General features: G+C 37.8%; 1 protein-coding gene and 1 non-coding gene across 9 annotated transcripts in view; both read left to right on the top strand.

Annotated features, from left to right (window-relative positions):
• LRP2BP (LRP2 binding protein) overlaps nucleotides 1-21,476 on the top strand; it is a 58,736-nt gene that overhangs the window by 1,711 nt on the left and 35,549 nt on the right. For 3 of the 8 annotated variants that reach the window (XR_009560543.1, XR_009560544.1, XM_060291526.1), the window contains exon 3: nucleotides 14,510-14,622. The exons of 4 other annotated variants lie outside the window; for them this stretch is intronic. Coding sequence is in view for 1 of the 4 variants with exons in the window: in XM_060291526.1 (XP_060147509.1) it covers nucleotides 14,510-14,622 (113 nt within the window). In the remaining 3 variants the exon portion in view is untranslated. Of the gene's footprint in view, nucleotides 1-14,509; nucleotides 14,623-17,502; nucleotides 17,617-21,476 lie in introns of all 8 variants that reach the window. One more of the 8 variants, XR_011377122.1, reaches the window with a different exon arrangement.
• On the top strand, nucleotides 21,170-21,272 carry LOC115841186 (U6 spliceosomal RNA). The gene has a single exon (XR_004034742.1). It is a non-coding gene; the product is annotated as a U6 spliceosomal RNA (small nuclear RNA).

The raw sequence follows: 21,476 nt of genomic DNA, 5'->3' as shown, positions 1-21,476 counted from the left end.
TAAACGTCTTTGTTTATATGCATACTCGAACATAAACGTGTATATGTATTTATGTTCAAACACATATGTAGAATCGTACTTGTGTTCTTTTTTTAAATATTTAAACTATTCACAGTACATTTTTATGCTAAAGAATATCAGAGATACATGAGAACACATGTCCATATTGCCAGTTTTCCTTTTCTCATATTTTTCAATTAGGTAAGTACTGTTTTTCAAAGCTTCAAATTTGCACAGATGTTCATTTTCAGGATTTCCTAACTAATACAAGGTATTATCAAAGAAGTTCCTAGAGTTCTAAACATAGGTTTTGCAGTTAACGTATCATGCAGTGGGATATTTGTGTAATGGATGCACTTCCACATTACATCCTTTCTCTTGAAAACAAGATTCTGTTCAGCATGCATTAAATCTGGTAATTATTGTTAACTTCCGGTGACATATTTAAATTTCACAAGGAAAGGGAATGTTGTACTTGTTAAAGCTTTTATCCCATTAATCACTGCATACTTGTCCATTGCTCATGTTTCCAAAAAATTCTTTATATCTCAGGTAAGTATTTGGTTTAGTCTTAAAAATGGGCCTAAAAGCCGTCTAAAAACTGAACAAAGCTGGTAGAGTACAAAAATATACCGAATAAATACATTTGGGGGACAATATCTTACTGGCAAGTAACTGGAGATTTTACTGAACATGTAGCAAGTGGGATCAATTTTCTAAAGTGGAAAATGGTCTAAGATGCATATTCAACAGTCATTCTTCCAAGCATTGCTGATTCTACTTATGTTTAAATTGCTGCTAGATGTGCTTGAACTAATCAAATGTAATTCTGTCTTCACTGGCATGCGCAGTCAGGAAATCCATGTATGATCCTTGTATGATTGTAAAACCAAAGATTTCCCACAAATAAATTCTCCTTGTGCCTTATTATATAAACCCTTCCAGCCTTGCTTACTCAAACTTCTTGGAGAAGGTAATAAATTATATAGTTATTATAAACAACTGCTGCTCCAGGATATTGTGGCACAAAGGATAGATAGATATTTAGATAGACAGATAGGTAGATGGAAGGGAGGGAGGGAGGGAAGGGAAGGGAAGGAAGAGAAGGAGTGAAAAGGCAACTCTTCCTTACAAAAGAATTCCAAATACTTCACGTAGACACTCCCCACTCCAGGAAACAGAGATTAATCCTCTCCCCACACTGTTCTTTTGAGTGTGGGCTACACATAATGCCTTGCTTCTGAAGAGTAAGAGTATAGGAAGAGGGGAAGGTAACTTTACAGTGGAGAAACCTGTGAAATACTACCCTGGCCAGGTATTTGTTAATATTATCAGTGATAAGTCATGATGATAGCATGCACCCCTGATATGATGTGTTGAGAAGGATACTTCATCTCTGCATCTTCCCAAAAGTCCATAACCCAAGTCTAACCATGAGTAAAATACCAGGTAAACCCAGGTTGGGAGACATTCTACAGGATATCTGGCCAGTACAAAACTGTCAAAGTTATAAAAAAAAAAAACAAGGAAAACCTGAGAATCTGTCATAGACCAGAGGAGGCTAAGGAGACATGATGACTAACTGTAGCATGATAACCTGGATGGGATCCTGGAACAGAAAGAGAAAATTACAGTAGTCCCCCGTTATCCACATTTTCAATTTCTGTGGTTTCAGACCAACCATGGTCTGAAAATATTAAATGGAAAATTACAGAAATAAACAATTCATAAATTTTAAATTGCATGCCACCCTGAGTAGCATGATGAAATCTCACTCCATCTCCATCTCCGTCCCTCCTGGGAGAGGAATCATCCGTTTGTCCAGGTTAGTCACCTAGTAGCCATCTGGGTTATCAGATTTACTGGGTTACTGTGTTCAAGTAACCCTTATTTACTTAATAATGGCCCCAAAGCACAAGAGTAGTGATGCTGGCAATTCAGATATGCCAAAGAAGTTATAAAATCCTTCCTTTAAGTAAAAAGGTGAAAATTCTTGATGTAATAAGGAAAGATAAGAAATCAAACACTGAGGTTGTTGAGATCTACAGTAAGAACAAATCTTCTGTTTGTGAAATTGTGAAGAAGGAAAAAGAAATTTATGCTAGTTTTGCTGTCGCACCTCAAACTGCAAAAGTTACACTTAGTTAATTTTCTAGATTTAGTAATGACAGAAGATACCTAAACCAGTATGAAACTAGTTTTAATAAAACAAGGAACGAAAAATCTCACAATTTCTCACAACTTTATTACTTTTTATTCTGATCACTATTTAATTTTTTATTCTGATTAACCAATACACTTTAGTTCCTCTGTAAAACACACTGCCGGTTGCACTGGTCACTGGGAGATCTTACCAGGCTGTTCTGTAGAATACTCATTTACTTGGGATCACAGCAGTTTGAATTTTTTTCCATACTATAAGGATTATTATAATATATAATATAATTAAATATTATATAACTGGTGAGATATGGGTAAGAAGTGAGAGATATAATTTTTAAGAAGACTAAATTGAATGCTTTCAGATTCCTCAAGTAGCTAAGAAAAATGCTTTCAAAGCAGGTGAGGATAAATCAACAGTAAAGGATGGGGAGAAATAGTTCTGCCCTCAAATTGTTCCACAGGCATTTTTCAATTCATATTCCATTTTAAAGAAACATAATCTGGAATTTGTATGCATATGGTTTATGCAAGAAAGACAGTTCTGAACTCTCACATTCATCCTCTATTTAAAGCAATAGCTTCTGACCCTAAGTGAAAAGGTGGGAAAATAACTATATATTTACATTTACATATTTTAAGTTAAAATGTATATCATATGTTCGTATACTCACATTAAGTTCCACCTTGATTCTTGTTTAATTGATAAACTACAAGTCCCAATAATACCAGATAAGAGGGCTCTTACTGCATTGATTGTGCAACCTATTTCTTTCATTTAGGAAACAGAGAGTAGCTGAATATATAGAATACCTTCAGAAAAAGCATGCATTATATTTTTTGTGTAGGCCATAGCTAATTGATATATTTGATATATAATTTATCTAGTGTAGAAAGTTGAAACTCATTTTCCTACAGTAACTCAGATTTGTCAAAATTTGTTAACATCCTACTCAAATTAATCTTTGTCCCTATGAGGAGAAAATATATAGATAAAATGTTGGTTTTACTAATGAAGTAATTATTAAAACAACTAAATAACAGTAATATATGATGTCAAGATAAGTTCTACTCAAAGCATATATCTAATATTCTACATTTTCCAGCTACTTTAAATAATGTGTAATTTTGAAGTAAAACAGCTGAGTTTCAAACTTTTGACACATTTTCCCAAATTATCTAATAAATCATTTTTATTATCCAGTTGTTTTATGCAGGTGCCATTGATAAATTTCTTACATGCTTAATGTTTTTTAAGAACTAAGTAACCAAAATACTTTGAAAATTAGGTCTGTAAATTGCTTCATTCACTATGGAAAGCAGTATCTATCACTCTTCCTCAAAGTATTCAAAATAGAACTACCATATGATTCAGCAGCCCCACTTCTGGGCATATAGCCAAAGGATTTGAAATTAGAATCTCAAAGAGAGGTTTTTCCCTCCACATTCACTGTGGCATTATTCACAATAGCCAAGACAAGGAAGCAACCTAAATGCCTGTCACTGAATGAGAAGATAATGTGGTAGCTATGTAAATGGAATATTATTCAGCCTTAGAACCTGGAGGACATTATGCAAACTGAAATAAGCCAGACACAGAAGAACAAATATAACATGATCCTACTTATACGAGGGATCTAAAATAGACTCATAGAAGCAGAGAGTAGAATGGTTGTTACTAGGGGTTGGGGGTGTGTGTGGAATGAGGAGGTGGTGGGCAGAGGGTATAAAGTTTCAGTTATGCAAGTACTAGAGATCTACTGTACAGCCCAGTGCCTACAGTTAACAATATTGTGTTGTATACTTAAAATTTTGCTAAGAGGGTACCTCTTATGCTTTAGTGTTCAAATAAATTAGGTGGGAAGAAACTTTTGGAGATGATGAATATACTTAGCATGGATTGTGGTGATGGTTTCATGGGTATATATTTACGTCCAACGCCATCAAGTTGTATACATTAAATATATACAGCTTTTTATATGTCAATCATACCTCAAAGTGATTTTTTTTTACATCTTTATTGGAGTATAATTGCTTTACAATGGTGTGTTAGTTTCTGCTTTATAACAAAGTGAATCAGTTATACATATACATATGTTCCCATATCTCTTCCCTCTTGCGTCTCCCTCCCTCCCACCCTCCCTATCCCACCCCTCTAGGTGGTCACAAAGCACCGAGCTGATCTCCCTGTGCTACGCGGCTGCTTCCCACTAGCTATCTACCTTACATTTGGTAGTGTATACATGTCCATGCCACTCTCTCACCCCGTCATAGCTCACCCCTCCCCCTCCCCATATCCCGAAGTCCATTCTCTAGTAGGTCTGTGACTTTATTCCTGTCTTATCCCTAGGTTCTTCATGACATTTTTTTTTTCTTAGATTCCATATGTGTGTGTTAGCATACGGTATTTGTTTTGCTCTTTCTGACTTACTTCACTCTGTATGACAGACTCTAGGGCCATCCACCTCATTACAAATAACTCAATTTCGTTTCTTTTTATGGCCGAGTAATATTCCATTGTATATATGTGCCACATCTTCTTTATCCATTCATCCAATGATGGACACTTAGGTTGTTTCCATCTCCTGCAACTATTGTAAATAGTGCTGCAATGAACATTTTGGTACATGACTTTTTGAATTATGCTTTTCTCAGGGTATATGCCCACTAGTGGGATTGCTGAGTCATATGGTAGTTCTATTTGTAGTTTTTTAAGGAACTTCCATACTGTTCTCCATAGTGGGTGTACCAATTCACATTCCCACCAGCAGTGCAAGAGTGTTCCCTTTTCTCCACACCCTCTCCAGCATTTATTGTTTCTAGATTTTTTGATGATGGCCATTCTGACGGGTGTGAGATGATATCTCATTGTAGTTTTGATTTGCATTTCTCTAATGATTAATGATGTTGAGCATTCCTTCATGTGTTTCTTGGCAATCTGTATATCTTCTTTGGAGAAATGTCTATTTAGGTCTTCTGCCCATTTTTGATTGGGTTGTTTATTTTTTTGTTATTGAGCTACATGAGCTGCTTGTAAATTTTGGAGATTAATCCTTTATCACTTGCTTCATTTGCAAATATTTTCTCCCATTCTGAGGGTTGTCTTTTGGTCTTGTTTATGGATTCCTTTGCTGCGCAAAAGCTTTGAAGTTTCATTAGATCCCATTTGTTTATTTTTGTTTTTATTTCCATTTCTCTAGCAGGTGGGTCAAAAAGGATCTTGCTGTGATGTATGTCATAGAGTGTTCTGCCTATGTTTTCCTCTAAGAGTGTGATAGTTTCTGGCTTTACATTTAGGTCTTTAATCCATTTTGAGCTTATTTTTGTGTATGGTGTTCGGGAGTGTTCTAATCTCATACTTTTACATGTACCTGTTCAGTTTTCCCAGCACCACTTATTGAAGAGGCTGTCCTTTCTCCACTGTACTTTCCTGCCTCCTTTATCAAAGATAAGGTGACCATATGTGCGTGGGTTTATCTCTGGGCTTTCTATCCTGTTCCATTGATTTATATTTCTGTTTTTGTGCCAGGACCATACTGTCTTGATTACTGTAGCTTTGTAGTATAGTCTGAAGTCAGGGAGCCTGATTCTTCCAACTCCGTTTTTCGTTCTCAAGATTGCTTTGGCTATTCGGGGTCTTTTGTGTTTCCATACAAATTGTGAAATTTTTTGTTCTAGTTCTGTGAAAAATGCTAGTGGTAGTTTGATAGGGATTGCATTGAATCTGTAGATTGCTTTAGGTAGTAGAGTCATTTTCACAGTGTTGATTCTTACAATCCAAGAACATAGTATATCTCTTCATCTATTTGTATCATCTTTAATTTCTTTCATCAGTGTCTTATAATTTTCTGCATACAGGTCTTTTGTCTCCTTAGGTAGGTTTATTCCTAGATGTTTTATTCTTTTTCTTGCAATGGTAAATGGGAGTGTTTTTTTTGATTTCACTTTCAGATTTTTCATCATTAGTGTATAGGAATGCCAGAGATTTCTGTGCATTAATTTTGTATCCTGCTACTTTACCAAATTCATTGAATAGCTATAGTAGTTTTCTGGTAGCATCTTTAGGATTCTCTAATTATAGTATCATGTCATCTGCAAACAGTGACTGCTTTACTTCTTCTTTTCCAATTTGGATTCCTTTTATTTCCTTTTCTTCTCTGATTGCTGTGGCTAAAACTTCCAAAACTATGTTGAATAAGAGTGGTGAGAGTAGGCAACCTTGTCTTGTTCCTAATCTTAGTGGAAATGCTTTCAGTTTTTCACCATTGAGGACGATGTTGACTGTGGGTTTGTCATATATGGCCTTTATTATGTTGAGGAAAGTTCCCTCTATGCCTACTTTCTGCAGGGTTTTTATCATAAATAGGTGTTGAATTTTGTCAAAAGCTTTCTCTGCATCGATTGAGTTGGTCATATGGTTTTTCTCCTTCAATTTGTTAATATGATGTATCATGTTGATTGATTTGTGTATATTGAAGAATCCTTGCATTCCTGGGATAAACCCCAGTTGATCATGTGTATGATCCTTTTAATGTGCTGTTGGATTCTGTTTGTTAGTATTTTGTTGAGGATTTTTGCATCTACGTTCATCAGAGATATTGGCCTGTAGTTTTCTTTCTTTGTGATATCATTGTCTGGTTTTGGTATCAGGGTGATGGTGGCCTCATAGAATGAGTATGGGAGTGTTCCTCCCTCTGCTATATTTTGGAAGAGTTTGAGAAGGATAGGTGTTAGCTCTTCTCTAAATGTTTGATAGAATTCACCTGTGAAGCCATCTGGTCCTGGGCTTTAGTTTGTTGGAGGATTTTTAATCACAGTTTCAATTTCAGTGCTTGTGATTGGTCTGTTCATATTTTCTATTTCTTCCTGGTTCAGTCTTGGCAGGTTGTGCATTTCTAAGAATTTGTCCATTTCTTCCAGGTTGTCTATTTCATTGGCATAGGGTTGCTTGTAGTACTCTCTCATGATCTTTTGTATTTCTGCAGTGTCAGTTGTTACTTCTCCTTTTTCATTTCTAATTCTGTTGATTTGAGTCTTCTCCCTTTTTTTCTTGATGAGTCTGACTAATGGTTTATCAATTTTGTTTATCTTCTCAAAGAACCAGCTTTTAGTTTTATTGATCTTTGCTATCGTTTCCTTCATTTCTTTTTCATTTATTTCTGATCTGATATTTATGATTTCTTTCCTTCTGCTAACTTTGGAGATTTTTTTGTTCTTCTTTCTCTAATTGCTTTAGGTGCAAGGTTAGGTTGTTTATTCGAGATGTTTCCTGTTTCTTAAGGTAGGGTTGTATTGCTATAAACTTCCCTCTTAGAACTGCTTTTGTTGCATCCCATAGGTTTTGGGTTGTCGTGTCTGCATTGTCATTTGTTTCTAGGTATTTTTTGATTTCCTCTTTGATTTCTCGGTGGTCACTTCGTTATTAAGTAGTGTATTGTTTAGCCTCCATGTGTTTGTATTTTTTACAGATCTTTTCCTGTAATTGATATCTAGTCTCATAGCGTTGTTGTCGGAGAAGATACTTGATACAATTTCAATTTTCTTAAATTTACCAAGGCTTGATTTGTGACCCAAGATATGATCTATCCTGGAGAATGTTCCATGAGCACTTGAGAAAAATGTGTATTCTGTTAATTTTGGATGGAATGTCCTATAAATATCAATTAAGTCCATCTTGTTTAATGTATCATTTAAAGCTTGTGTTTCCTTGTTTATTTTCATTTTTGGATGATCTGTCCATTGGTGAAATTGGGGTGTTAAAGTCCCCTACTATTATTGTGTTACTGTTGATTTCCTCTTTTATGGCTGTTAGCATTTGCCTTATGTATTGAGGTGCTCCTATGTTGGGTGCATAAATATTTACAATTGTTATATCTTCTTCTTGGATTGATCCCTTCATCGTTATGTAGTGTCTTTCTTTGTCTCTGGTAATAGTCTTTATTTTAAAGTCTATTTAGTCTGATACGAGAATTGCTACTCCAGCTTTCTTTTGATTTCCATTTGCATGGAATATCTTTTTTCCATCCCCTCACTTTCAGTCTGTATGTGTCCCTAGGTCTGAAGTAGGTCTCTTGTAGACAGCATATATATAGGTCTTGTTTTTGTATCCATTCAGCCAGTCTGTGTTTTGGTGGGAGCATTAAATCCATTCACATTTAAGGTAATTAATTATCGATATGTATGTTCCTGTTACCATTTTCTGAATTGTTTTGGGTTTGTTATTGTAGGTCTTTTCCTTGTCTTGTATTTCTTGCCTAGAGAAGTTCCTTTAGCATTTGTTGTAGAGCTGGTTTGGTGGTGCTGAACTCTCTCAGCTTTTGCTTGTCTGTAAAGGTTTTAATTTCTCCATCAAATCTGAATGAGATTCTTGCTGGGTAGAGTAATCTTGGTTGTAGGTTTTTCTCCATCATCACTTTAAATATGTCCTGCCAGTCCCTTCTGGCTTGCAGAGTTTCTGCTGAAAGATCAGCTGTTAACCTTATGGGGATTCCCTTGTGTGTTATTTGTTGTTTTTCCCTTGCTGCTTTTAATATGTTTTCTTTGTATTTAAATTTTGACAGTTTGATTAGTATGTGTCTTGGCGTGTTTCTCCCTGGATTTATCCTGTATGGGACTCTCTTTGCTTCCTGGAGTTGATTAATTATTTCCTTTCCCATATTAGGGAAGTTTTCAACTATAATCTCTTCAAATATTTTCTCAGTCCCTTTCTTTCTCTCTTCTTCTTCTGGGACCCCTATAATTCGAATGTTGGTGTGTTTAATGTTGTCCCAGAGGTCTCTGAGACTGTCCTCAGTTCTTTTCATTCTTTTTTCTTTATTCTGCTCTGCAGTAGTTATTTCCACTATTTTATCTTCCAGGTCACTTATCCGTTCTTCTGCCTCAGTTATTCTGCTATTGAACCCTTCTAGAGTATTTTTAATGTCATTTATTGTGTTGTTCATTGTTGCTTCTTTTCTCTTTAGTTCTTCTAGGTCTTTGTTAAATGTTTCTTGCATTTTCTCTATTCTAGTTCCAAGATTTTGGATCATCTTTACTATCATTATTCTGAATTCTTTTTCAGGTAGACTGCCTATTTCCTCTTCATTTGTTAGGTCTGGTGGGTTTTTATCTTGCTCCTTCATCTGCGGTGTGTTTTTCTGTCTTCTCATTTTGCTTATCTTACTGCGTTTGGGGTCTCCTTTTTGCAGGCTGCAGGTTTGTAGTTCCCGTTGTTTTTGGTGTCTGTCCCCAGTGGCTAAAGTTGGTTCAGTGCGTTGTGTAGGCTTCCTGGTGGAAGGGACTAGTGCCTGTGTTCTGGTGGATGAGGCTGGATCTTGTCTTTCTGGTGGGGAGGTCCATGTCTGGTGGTGTGTTTTGGGGTGTCTGTGGACTTATTATGATTTTAGGCAGCCTCTCTGCTAATGGGTGGGGTTGTGTTCCTTTCTTGCTAGTTGTTTGGCATACGGTGTCCAACACTGTAGCTTGCTGGTCGTTGAGTGAAGCTGGGTATTGGTGTTGAGATGGAGATCTCTGGGAGATTTTCGCTGTTTGATATTACGTGGAGCTGGGAGGTCTCTTGTGGACCAGTGTCCTGAAGTTGGCTCTCCCATCTCAGAGGCACAGCACTGACTCCTGGCTGTAGCACCAAGAGCCTTTCATCCACATGGCTCAGAATAAAAGGGAGAAAAAGTAAAAAGAAAGAAAGAGGATAAAATAAAATAAAGTAAGATAAAATAAAGTTATTAAATTAAAAAATAATTATTAAGAAAAAAAAATTTTAAGTAAAAAAAAAAAGGAAAACAGACGGATAGAACCCTAGGACAAATGGTGAAAGCAAAGCTATACAGACAAAATCTCACACAGAAGCATACACATACATACTCACAAAAAGAGGAAAAGGGGAAAAAATAATAAATCTTGCTCTCAAAGTCCACCTCCTCAATTTGGGATGATGCGTTGTCTATTCAGGTATTCCACAGATGCAGGCTACATCAAGTTCATTGTGGAGATTTAATCCACTGCTCCTGAGGCTGCTGGGAGAGATTTCCCTTTCTCTTCTTTGTTCGAAGAGCTCACGGGGGTTCAGTTTAGGATTTGGCCCCGCCTCTGCGTGTAGGTCGCCGGAGGGCGTCTGTTCTTCGCTCAGACAGGACGGGGTTAAAGGAGCCGCTGACTTAGGGGGCTCTGGCTCACTCAGGCCGGGGGGAGGGAGGGGTGCGGATGCGGGGCGAGCCTGCAGCGGCAGAGGCCAGCGTGACGTTGCACCAGCCTGAGGCGCGCCGTGCGTTCTCCCGGGGGAGTTTTCCCTGGATCACGGGACCCTGGCAGTGGCGGGCTGCACAGGCTCCCCGGAAGGCGGGCGTGGAGAGTGACCTGTGCTCGCACACAGGCTTCTTGGTGGCGGCCGCAGCAGCCTTAGCGTCTCAGGCCCGTCTCTGTGGTCCGCGCTTTTAGCCACGGCTCTCGCCCGTCTCTGGAGCTCCTTTAAGCAGCGCTCTTAATCCCCTCTCCTCACGCACCAGGAAACAAAGAGGGAAGAAACACCTCAAAGTGATTTTTAAAAAAGAAAAAATTTACAAGAAAAGATTTGGGAATTTTTTTTAATGGACTTAATCAAATTTTAAAAAATCGAGGGATCAAAAGAAACAAGAAAGTGAAAAGACCCCATAGAATAGGAGAAAATATTTGCAAATTATATACCTGATAAGAGTCCAGTATCTGGAATATATAAAGAATGTTTATAACTCAGCAATAAAAGGACAGCCCAACTACAAAATTGGCAAAGGATTAACATCGCTCCAAATAAGATAAACAGGTGGCCAATAAGCACATGAAAAGAGTCTCAACATCATTTTTCATTATGGAAATGCAAATCAGAGCCACAAGATAACACTTCACATTCACTAGGATGGCTATTATCAGAAAGATGAACAATCACCAGTGTCGGTGAGGATGTGGAACCCTCACACGTTGCTGGTGGAAAAGCAAAAAGCCACTTTGGAAAACAGTTTGGCAATGTCTCAAAATCTTAAACATAGAATTACTATGTGACCCAGCAATCCCCTTCCTAGGTTTATACCCAAAAGAATTAAAAACCTATGTCTACACAAAAACAAATATGTGAAAACTACCAGCATTATTCAGGATAGCCAAAAGCTAGAAACAACTCACATGTTCATCAGATGATGAACAGATTTTTTTAAATGTGTTATATCCGTATAATGAAATATTATTCAGCCAAAAATAGGAACGAAGTACTGATACATGCTACAACATACACGAACCTTGTAAACATTATGTAAAAGAAGCCAGACACAAAAGGCCACATACTGTATGATTCCATTTATATGGAGTATGCAGAATAGACAAATCTGTAGAGACAGAAGGTAGGTTAGTGATTGCTAGGGGCTGAAAGGAGGAGAAGATTGGGGAGTGACTGCTAATTTCTACAGGGTTTCTTTTGAAGTGATGAAAATGTTCCAGAATTAGATATTGGTGGTGGTTGCACAACCTTAAGCAATTAACATTCACAGCACTGGAGATAGGGCACTAACTAGTAAAGAGGGTCTGGGAAGGTCACCGTCAGTCTCTACTACACCTGCCCTTCCTTTTAAAATCATATATTTCTTTCAGATTTTACATCATCGATTAAGATCTATAATTTCTATTATAGCATTTTCTAAATTCACTGCATGCTATGCAAACACTTGTCAAGTTTCAAATTATAATTTTATATCTTATCCCAAGATTTGGCAGAAATAAACATATATTCTTGCTGTTTAAAATCTTCTCTTAGTTCTCATTTTCTGAAATTAAAAAGTACTGAATTTTAGCTTACCCTCTTGTGGGAGTCCTGCCATTTTAAACAATCATGTTAGCTCTGCTTTTTGGAGAACAGTATGGAATAATGATGAAGTACACAGGCATTCTGGCAGCCCAGCTGTCCCACCTGCCAGCCCTGTGATCTGAGGCAAGTTGCTTAACTTCTTCACTGGTGCCTCAGTTTCCTCCCACATTAAGTGGGCCTCATAACCACCAGTATTTCATAAAGTTTTGTAGGAGTTAGTACCTGTAAAGCACTTAGAACAAAGAACAAATCCTGGCCTATAGTAAGAGCTCAATAAATCTTTGCTTATATTTTCTAGGTCCTCCCCAAATATTCTTTTAAGCTTCAGCAACAGAAACCCTGTGGAGTATTGTAACCACAGAAGGCAACGTGAGTTTAAATGGATTTTGCTTTCTGATTTGTTTCTTTTCTGATGACCTTCCTGAATGTGTCAACTTTTTTCTTAGCCTTTTTGGATACAATAGCACATGGGCTTAAGTCTTCAGTGAAATAAAAACTTCTATAACCAGTTTCTGAGTAAACTGATGGTTCTATAGACATCATCCTATTTGGATTGTCTTTCTTCTAAATAGTTCACCTAATATTGCTTCACCCTAAAGTTCATTGGAAGCTTTTACATTTACTAGTGCAACCATAGATTTTTAGAGTCCTATAATCAAAGAATTTTACATATCTAGGGACAGACGTTTTGAAATCCTCTAGTTCAAACTACTTATAGTCTAAACTACAGATGAGGAAATTGACTCTTAAGAAGATTATATGACTCTTCCAAAATCACAGATACTTCGGTGATTTTTTCTCTCTGGTATACTGAATTATCTCCCTTTTCTGCAACTTCATTCTCATTAATGAAGCAATTTATTGTCGAAAATAGTATCATAAAATTGTATAAATGCTGCTTTCCAATAATACTAAAGGTCTATTGAGTTCTCTTCACCACCAATCAGGAACCTTTACTGGAAGCTTGTTCCTGATTGGTGAAAGCCTGCTGTAACAGTGGAATTCCAAGGAGTAAACAAAAAAGCATAGCAACAACTGAGTTTGCTGTCTCACTACCCTGAGCCTAGGCCAACCTGGACTCCTTCATCCCAGATGAGGTGGCCTCTACATTTTATATGAAGGCTCTGATTTTCCCTTCAACTGTGATCCACCTTATAACATGGCAATCCAATACAGACAGGAAGATAAAACTGAACAACACAGCTAAAATAAAGTATATTCCCAGGTAAAATAGACAAATGCTTTCATTTAAAATGGATTAGTTTGATGAGCTTCAGTTACAAGGCAACAGGAAGGTACCAGTGCACAGGAACTGTATCTATGGGCAGTGTCACCAATTCCTACTAGTGGCAGCAGCTGTGGTGGGTGACATGACTCACTGGAGTGTGTGATCTCATAGCCAGAAAGGATTTGCAAACAGCTCTGATCATTAATCCCATGCTGTGGAAACAGACATGGAGGAGTGCTGTGCTTCTCATAGCTATAGAGGGTCCTGGTTTCCTAAGAAGGAATGTTCACATCCCAGAGCTGTTAGTTTGGTGCCCTATCCCTAGGTGATGAGAGGAAGATGCTTTTTATAATGACTGCCAAGTTGGAGTGGAGTCTCTCTTTGCATTTTCTGGGGGAAGATTCTACCATATTATTTTTTAATATAATTTTTTAATTTACAGAATACCTACTGTGGAGACAGGATGAAGTTGACCAGTGAAAAGTTGCCCAAGAACCCCTTTTATACTTCTCTATCCCACTATGCTGCTAATAAACAAAAACTCTTCCAATGGAGAAAGGAAAAGACTGGTACAAATCCTGATAATATTTTCACTAAAAGTTAATTAGGTACACCAGAGCAAAAGAAACAAGAAATATGAGTCTTATTGCTGGCAAGCAAGCGGTTAAGTTTACAGTCTTTTCTAGCTTTTCTGTAAGAATCTGTGAAATTGCTTGAAGCTACCTGGTAGCAGATCATCAGTGAAGAAGTTTCATAATGAGATCCTGATCCTGGTTTTACTCTCAGGACTTTAGGACACCCTTCTGGAAAAGAGAAGCCAGATGTCAGTTCTGTTAAAGAGAACAGTACCATGCTTTACTTGAAATTAGCATTTAAAGCTACCATTTTTTTCTATAGACTTAAAAAAATTAAATTGGGGATGGTTAGCTCATCTAGTTAGAGTAGTTCTAATTAAGGCTCAAATTAAGAATTTCACTCACCCAGAGGCCAGCTTTGTCTAAAGAATTCCACGTAGACTGCATTGCTAGAGCTCCTGCCTAGTAGAAAAGAGGGTTAGTTTGACAACCAGCCAATATATTTCTTAATTATATAAGGCACAGTGTGAGGTATTGTGATAGTGCTTTCTTTTTTTAAGGTAGTGCTTTTTCCTTGAACTAAGGAGGTCAGTTTTAGGAATGAGAACTAGGAGGGAAACTAGTACAGTGTCAGATGAATTCTATTTAATTTATTAGTTTAAGAGAGAAAATTCATATTGTATGGATAAAGATGGAATTCTTTACTTTTTAAAAAATCAGATCATTACAGCCATGCTAGTTTGGTGGAAAAGGCATTGCACCTCTTGAAGGAAAGAATAAGAAGAGGGGATACTCTGGCATATTTCCTACGAGGTCAACTGTATTTTGAAGAGGTATCATTTTTTGTTGATTTGTTTTCATATAAAGCTGCTGTTAGATCTTCATAGCAAAATTTCCTATAGAGTTCCTTACATTGTTAAACCAGGGAAATTCTGTCAAATTCCATAGATTATTGTTGTGGATTTAAGTATGATAAATTGGTCCCAGCTTACGGAATATTCAACCTTTCTCCATAAAAATCATTCTAATTAATGTCATTTATAGGAGTCATTTTGGTATGAAATCCATTTTCACATGATAAATTAAAAATCTAATTTTTATATTTTGCCCGATATATTCAACATCATTTATAAAATATTTTCATTTTATTAACAATGAAAAATCCTGATTCTTATCTAGTACTTAAAGGCAGCTTTATATGTTCCTGTATGGAGTAAGGAGGGAATTTCCCTCTTTATCCACATTATGCTGAGGTTTGCAAAGTAGGTCTAGGAGGACCTATGCAAACTATCACTCCAACTTCAGCAATATAGCTTCAGTTGTTCATTGAACCCCAAGGGAAGATGTGAAAAGGGACCAGCTGTCCCCAACCCCTCACTATCCATTGAATGTTTGGGCAGCTGTTCAACTATATCCCACTTACTTATCTTTTGATGGCCCCTTCATTCATTCTGGCAACAAATATTTGTTGAGGACTCATAACGCACCTGTCACTGTGAGGATCACATAGCACAATGGTTCAGAGAATGATCTTTCAGCTTTGGGCATAGGTTCCAATACGGTTCTATTTCTTGTTAACTGTATCCTTGGGCACAAATGCTTAACCTCTTGGTGCCTCAGTTTCCTCATCTATAAAAGAGGGTAATAATATGTATTTCATAGAGCTATTATGAGGGTATATTAATTGTAAAAATACTAACAGGGCCTGGCACCTAGTAAGTGCTTTATAAGTATTTGCTACTATTATGCTAGGTACTAGCTATACAGTAATGAGGGGGTTAGAATGGGCCCCATTTCATAGAGCTTACAGTCTAGAGGAAGAAATTAAATTAATATATAATTAAAAATAAGTTAAAGTACTATGAAAGCAATTAACTGGGTACTCTGAGAGAGAATAACTTAGGGATAGGGCGGAAATACCTGTTGTTGAAACTAAAACTTGAAGAAAAGGAAACAGTTAATGCAAACAGCCACAGGGAAGTGCATTCCAGGTAGAAGGGAGAACAAATGCAACGTTTCTGAGATGAGGAAGAGTTTGGTGAGCTCTAGGAATTAAGAGACCAATGTCATGGTCAGCGAGGCAGAGAATGACTCTAGATAAGCCTTGTTTAAAATGTAGTGAGAAGCCATTGAAGTGTTTTGAGACTGTGATGAATGGATTGGAAGGGAAGCATAGAACCAAGACCAGTTTAGGGGAAAATTATACTAGTTGGGTCAAGAGAGGATGGTGATCTTGACCCAGCGGTGGAGCTGGGTCCTGGATTTATTTTGGAGATACAAGTAATGGCATCATGGACTGAAAAATAGAGAAGTGGGGAGGAGTGAGTTTTGAGGGAACCATCAGGAGGTCAGTTTTTGGACATTTTATGTTTGAGATTCCCCTCAGTCATCCAAGTATACATGTTTCAAAGTAGAAACTACATGTAAGACTCTAGATCTCAAAGGAGAAGTCTGAGTTGAAAGTATATATCTGAGATTTTCCAGCATGTATCTGGTATTTAAAATCATGAAAAACTAAAAGGACTTCCTTTCTCTTCCTCTGTATAGAGTATTCTAAGTTTTCCAGCCCTCTTATATGTTGGCCAAACACTAGCCAGAAAGGAGAATGAATCTTTACAACACAGTCATTTACTCATTGTTGTATGTTCTTTAAGATAAATATTTGTTAGCATTTTGGTACAGTTTTTATTAATTTTATCAGTTTGTTGATTAATTACAGTTTATGAAAAGAGAAATTCAATTGTTTCTGTGTTTTCCAAAAGTTGCTTTTCTCTGGCCTGCTCTTCCTAGTAATGACCTTCCAACTCAGAGACTCTCTTTCCACTGTTACAAATGATTTATTCTTTAGCGTAAGGCATTTTCCATGGTGGATTAAGACATAAGCCCCATTTTTTTTTTTTTTTTTAATGAGGTACGCGGGCCTCTCACTGTTGTGGCCTCTCCCGTTGCAGAGCACAGGCTCCGGACACGCAGGCTCAGCGGCCATGGCTCACGGGCCCAGCCGCTCCGCGGCATGTGGGATCTTCCCGGACCGGGGCACAAACCCGTGTCCCTTGCATCGGCAGGTGGACTCTCCACCACAGTGCCACCAGGGAAGCCCAAGCCCCATTTTTGTTCCTTACACTTCAGCGTATTTGTTATTATATCCTATAACGCTGAGGAGCCTTAAATGAATGACATATAACACGTAGGTTTTCATAGGAAGTATGGGAGAAAGATAATTTTGGAGAATCACATGTTTGTTTTTCTGTGTCTTCTCCCTAGCTAGAAAATGGCAAAACTGGAAGAGCCATATCATAGTGGATATTTAGTAGTAGTGGATATCCTGATGTTTATCTTTTCTCAGAGTCTTTGGCCCCATCTCTGAAGTTTCTCATACTCCAGGAGTAGCGGGTGATATGGCAGGCTGGAATGAGCAGAGGGCTAGGCTATCATTTAGACAGCGGTTTGGCAATAGCCAAGAGTAAGAGTGAAAGCCAAAGAGAGTCTGACCCAGGTTCCTCCTGGTCAGTTCCCTCAGTTGCCATATTTAGGTTTATTTTATTGATTTTATAGTGTGTTGATTGTTGTCAATAGCTTACTTGCAAATTCCATAAATTTGTTGCTGTCTTGTTTTATTTGGTGCTGCTAGCTAGAGTTAGGTGGGAACTAAGTATTTGGGATTACTTTAAGGTAATAATGAAAATAATTCAGTATTTCCTGGGAGCTTACAGGGATGGTATAAAGAAGCATTAGAACAGTTTGAAGAAATCAAGGAAAAGGATCATCAGGCAACTTACCAGCTAGGAGTGATGTATTATGATGGTCTGGGGATGACCGCAGACGCTGTAAGTTATTGTTTTGTTCACAGTGTTTAAGATTTCATTGTTTATGGATTATTTGATATATTTAAAATTATATTTTAATGATATATTTCTTACTTATATTTAAATAATTATCATTTCAGCATTTAAAGGATAGCAGTAGTCATTTTTACATTTACGTGAAAAACAAATTTCTTTTTGCCCCTCTCCTTGCTACTATTAGCCGTCAATAACATTTTTGCTTTAAAATGTTTTCCTTTGTTTTTAAAAGTTACTTCAAAGCTACATGAACATGGAGAAAAGTTAGAAAATAAGCAAAAATAAGATCACTCCAAATTTTACTATCAAATATGAACTTTGTTATTAGAGTATATTCTTCCATGTATTGCCCTATGCAAAAAAAAAAAAGATAAGCTGAAACCAGAATGTGTTCATTAGACAGTCACACTTGCTATGAAACTTCTTAAGTCTCTCTCTAGAATGCGAATTTTTTTGAAAAATTGGTTTTTATACTTTCTAACTCAATGGTCCCCTATTTCTATTTAAATGGTATCATGACTGCACCATCACCCAAGTTATAGGATTATTTAACATGGAATTTAGAAATAAGTCCTTGGAAAATGGTAATAACAGTAGGATAATATTCATCACTATATCTTTTTAAAACTTTTAAACAATCTAACCAGAAAGAATTTACATAAACAAAAAGAATCAACAATTTGAGTTTACCAAAGATATAATAATAATACCAGTGAAAAATATTGGCTGCACAAAAATAAAGCGGAAAGCAATAAAATGCTTAATTTCTGACAGGGCCTAACCAGAAGAAATACAATAGAAATTAGATGACAATTGAACTCTAGTCTCAAAAAGTTAACAAAACACATTTTGTCAATCAAACATGAGAAGACTGGGGAACAAATTGCAATGAAACAACTTAAACTTGTGAAAACAAATCTTTAAAAATTTTACTTTCCAAAAATAGAATTTATACTGAATACATCTACCAAAACTAACACATATTCCCTAATACCATTTAATACCCAGTTTATATTCAAAATTCTCAAATTGTCCCAAAGTAGTCTTTCAAGCCAGCATTCAGTCAGAGACCACCCAATGCATTGAGTTGTAATATCTACAAGTTTCTTTAATCTAGATTAACTCTCTCTCCTGCCTTTTTTCATAATACTGACTTTATTAGAAGTGACACTTATATGGTACTTATGCAGAAAAATGTCTTCTTTTGTAATTCATACTGAAATATTTAGGGGTGAAGTGTCCTGATATTTTCATATCGGCATATAACTTGAAACAAGTCACCAAAAAAGACAGATGAAGCAAATATAGCAAAATGTTATTACTGACAATCTATGTGGTAGTTATGCAAATTTTTTTTTTTTTTTTTTTTTTTTTGCGGTACGCGGGCCTCTCACTGCTGTGGCCTCTCCCGCTGTGGAGCACAGGCTCCGGACATGCAGGCTCAGCAGCCATGGCTCACGGGCCCAGCCGCTCCGTGGCATGTGGGATCTTCCCGGACCGGGGCACAAAGCCGTGTCCCCTGCATCGGCAGGCGGACTCTCAACCACTGCGCCACCAGAGAAGCCCTATGCAAATTTTTATGTAATACTCTTTCTACTTTTCTGTATGCCATTCTTAGATCTTCTGTATTCTCAGCCTTTTTCTCAGACTACTTCCTTCACTTCCTTGCCTTATCAGAAACTTGGTTGTCCCACAAGCAGCCCTCTTTAGAGGAGGCCTCTCCTTACAACTTCCCAAAGTACCATAGTGCTCAAAGGTAGAGCTGGTATTATTTTCATTTCCCAATTCACTTTCTAGCTATTATTTCTCCTTCACCTCAGGCACAAAGTGTACCTACTTTGAAGTTCATACCAACTCCTTGCTTTCCTAGTTCTATCAATTTCCTGGTTATTGGGAATTTTCTAATGTTAACCTGAAGACTTTGGCTCTGGGATTACATTTTCCTCCCTGTGTCATTCCACCATTTTATCTGATACTTGAATGAAGAACTGAGCAGCAAGAAGGAGCAACGTATAGGTCTAGGTGAATCACATTCCAGGCAGAGGAAATAGCTAGTGTTCAGGCCTGAGGAAGGATGGTACAGCTGGAATACAGTCAAAACAGTGAAACAGGGACCAAACCACGTGGAACTTGGCAAACTACGGCCAAATGGATTGTATTCTCAATGCAGTGTGAAGACACCAAAAGAGAGTGCAATTAATATGATTAACATTTTTAAAGATCATTTTGTCTGTTGTGTGGAGATTGGATTGAATGGAGGCAGGAGTAGAAGCAGGAAGTCCAGTGAGGAAGCCAGTGCAGATAAAAGAGCAGCTTTAACTGAAATTATAGTGGTGGGAATAGAGAAAAGTGGACAGATCTAGGATGTGCTCTTAAGAGGATACAGGACTTTCTGATGGATTGGGAGAGGGGCAGAGATAAGGGGAGGAATCAAGGATGATTCCTACTTTTTGTCTTGAGTGGATGATGTTGCCATTTAATAACAATGGGGTGACTGAGGGAGAAGCACATTTGGCGTACAGGAGGAAAAGCGAAACATTTATGTTTGAGTGTTTCATTTGAAGTACCTGTTAAGACACCTAAGTAGAGATGTCAGGTAGAGAGTCTGGAGCTCAACGGTGCCATCAGGACTAGAGAAATCAGTGGGGGGCTATCTGTGGAGCAGTGGGAGTTACAGCACCAGCTTGGATAAGATTGCTGAATGAGTGAGTATCATAGACAAGAGCCACAGGTCAAGGCCAGGGACTGGAAGCCCTCCAGTATTTCATGGTCATAACGGAAAGAACAGCTAGCCAGCAAAGGAGAAATGAGAAGGAGAAGACAGGGAGGACAGAGGAAAATGAGGACTGTGTGGTGATCTGAAAGTCAAACGATGAAATTGTTTCAAGAAGGGAGTGGGGCTTCCCTGGTGGCGCAGTGGTTGAGAGTCCGCCTGCCGATGCAGGGGACATGGGTTCGTGCCCTGGTCCGGGAAGATCCCACATGCCGCAGAGCGGCTGGGCCCGTGAGCCATGGCCGCTGAGCCTGCGCGTCCGGAGCCTGTGCTCCGCAACGGGAGAGGCCACAACAGTGAGAGGCCCGCGTACCGCAAAAAAAAAAAAAAAAAAAAAAAAAGAAGAAGGGAGTGATCATCTGTATCAAATTCTGCTGAGAGGTGAGTAGAATGAAAACTGAGCACTTACTATCAGACATACTAAGATGAATTTCACTGGAGATCTTGACAAAACCATTTCAGTGGGACCAAGGTCATAAGGGACCAAGATTGGAGTGGGTGGAGAAGACATACGGATGTAAGGAAGTGGAGATAAGCACTGAGCTTTGTTATAAAGTAGAACAAATATATGTGCAATAACTGGGAGGGATCATGGGATCAAGGGAGAGTTTTCTCCCAGATCAAAGATATTACATTATTATTTGTAAGTTGACACACGATCTGGTAGAGAGGAAAAAATTGATGATGAATCAGGTAAACTGATAGATTTGGTGTTTCTTTCAATTCTTTCTGTTTTCTCAGTGAAATAAAAGACAAGCCATGTGTTTGCTGTGGCAGCATGTATCCTAAAATTCTAACAATTCAGAGAAAATAAGCATAGCCCCTGTGCAAAGATGACACACAACTCCATGAACTGTTCCATATTTTTTATAAAAATATTTAAAAAGTTGAAGCCATGAGCTGAGACTGAGGAGAGGGAGCGAGGGGACAGCAGAAGTCTGAAGAGAAAGGAAAAGGTTTGAAGTAGTATCTTCTCTTCCAGATAAGTGGGAGAGATCATTGATGAGACAAACTGATAGTATTGCTTGTGAGGGGAGAGCTCGCTCTGAAATTTGAAGTCACAAATTGCAGG

This window comes from Globicephala melas, chromosome 21, assembly GCF_963455315.2.
Source record: "Globicephala melas chromosome 21, mGloMel1.2, whole genome shotgun sequence".
Taxonomy (NCBI): Eukaryota; Metazoa; Chordata; class Mammalia; order Artiodactyla; family Delphinidae; genus Globicephala; species Globicephala melas.
Note: the sequence above shows the minus strand (reverse complement) of the source record. Positions and strands in the feature narration are given on the sequence as shown.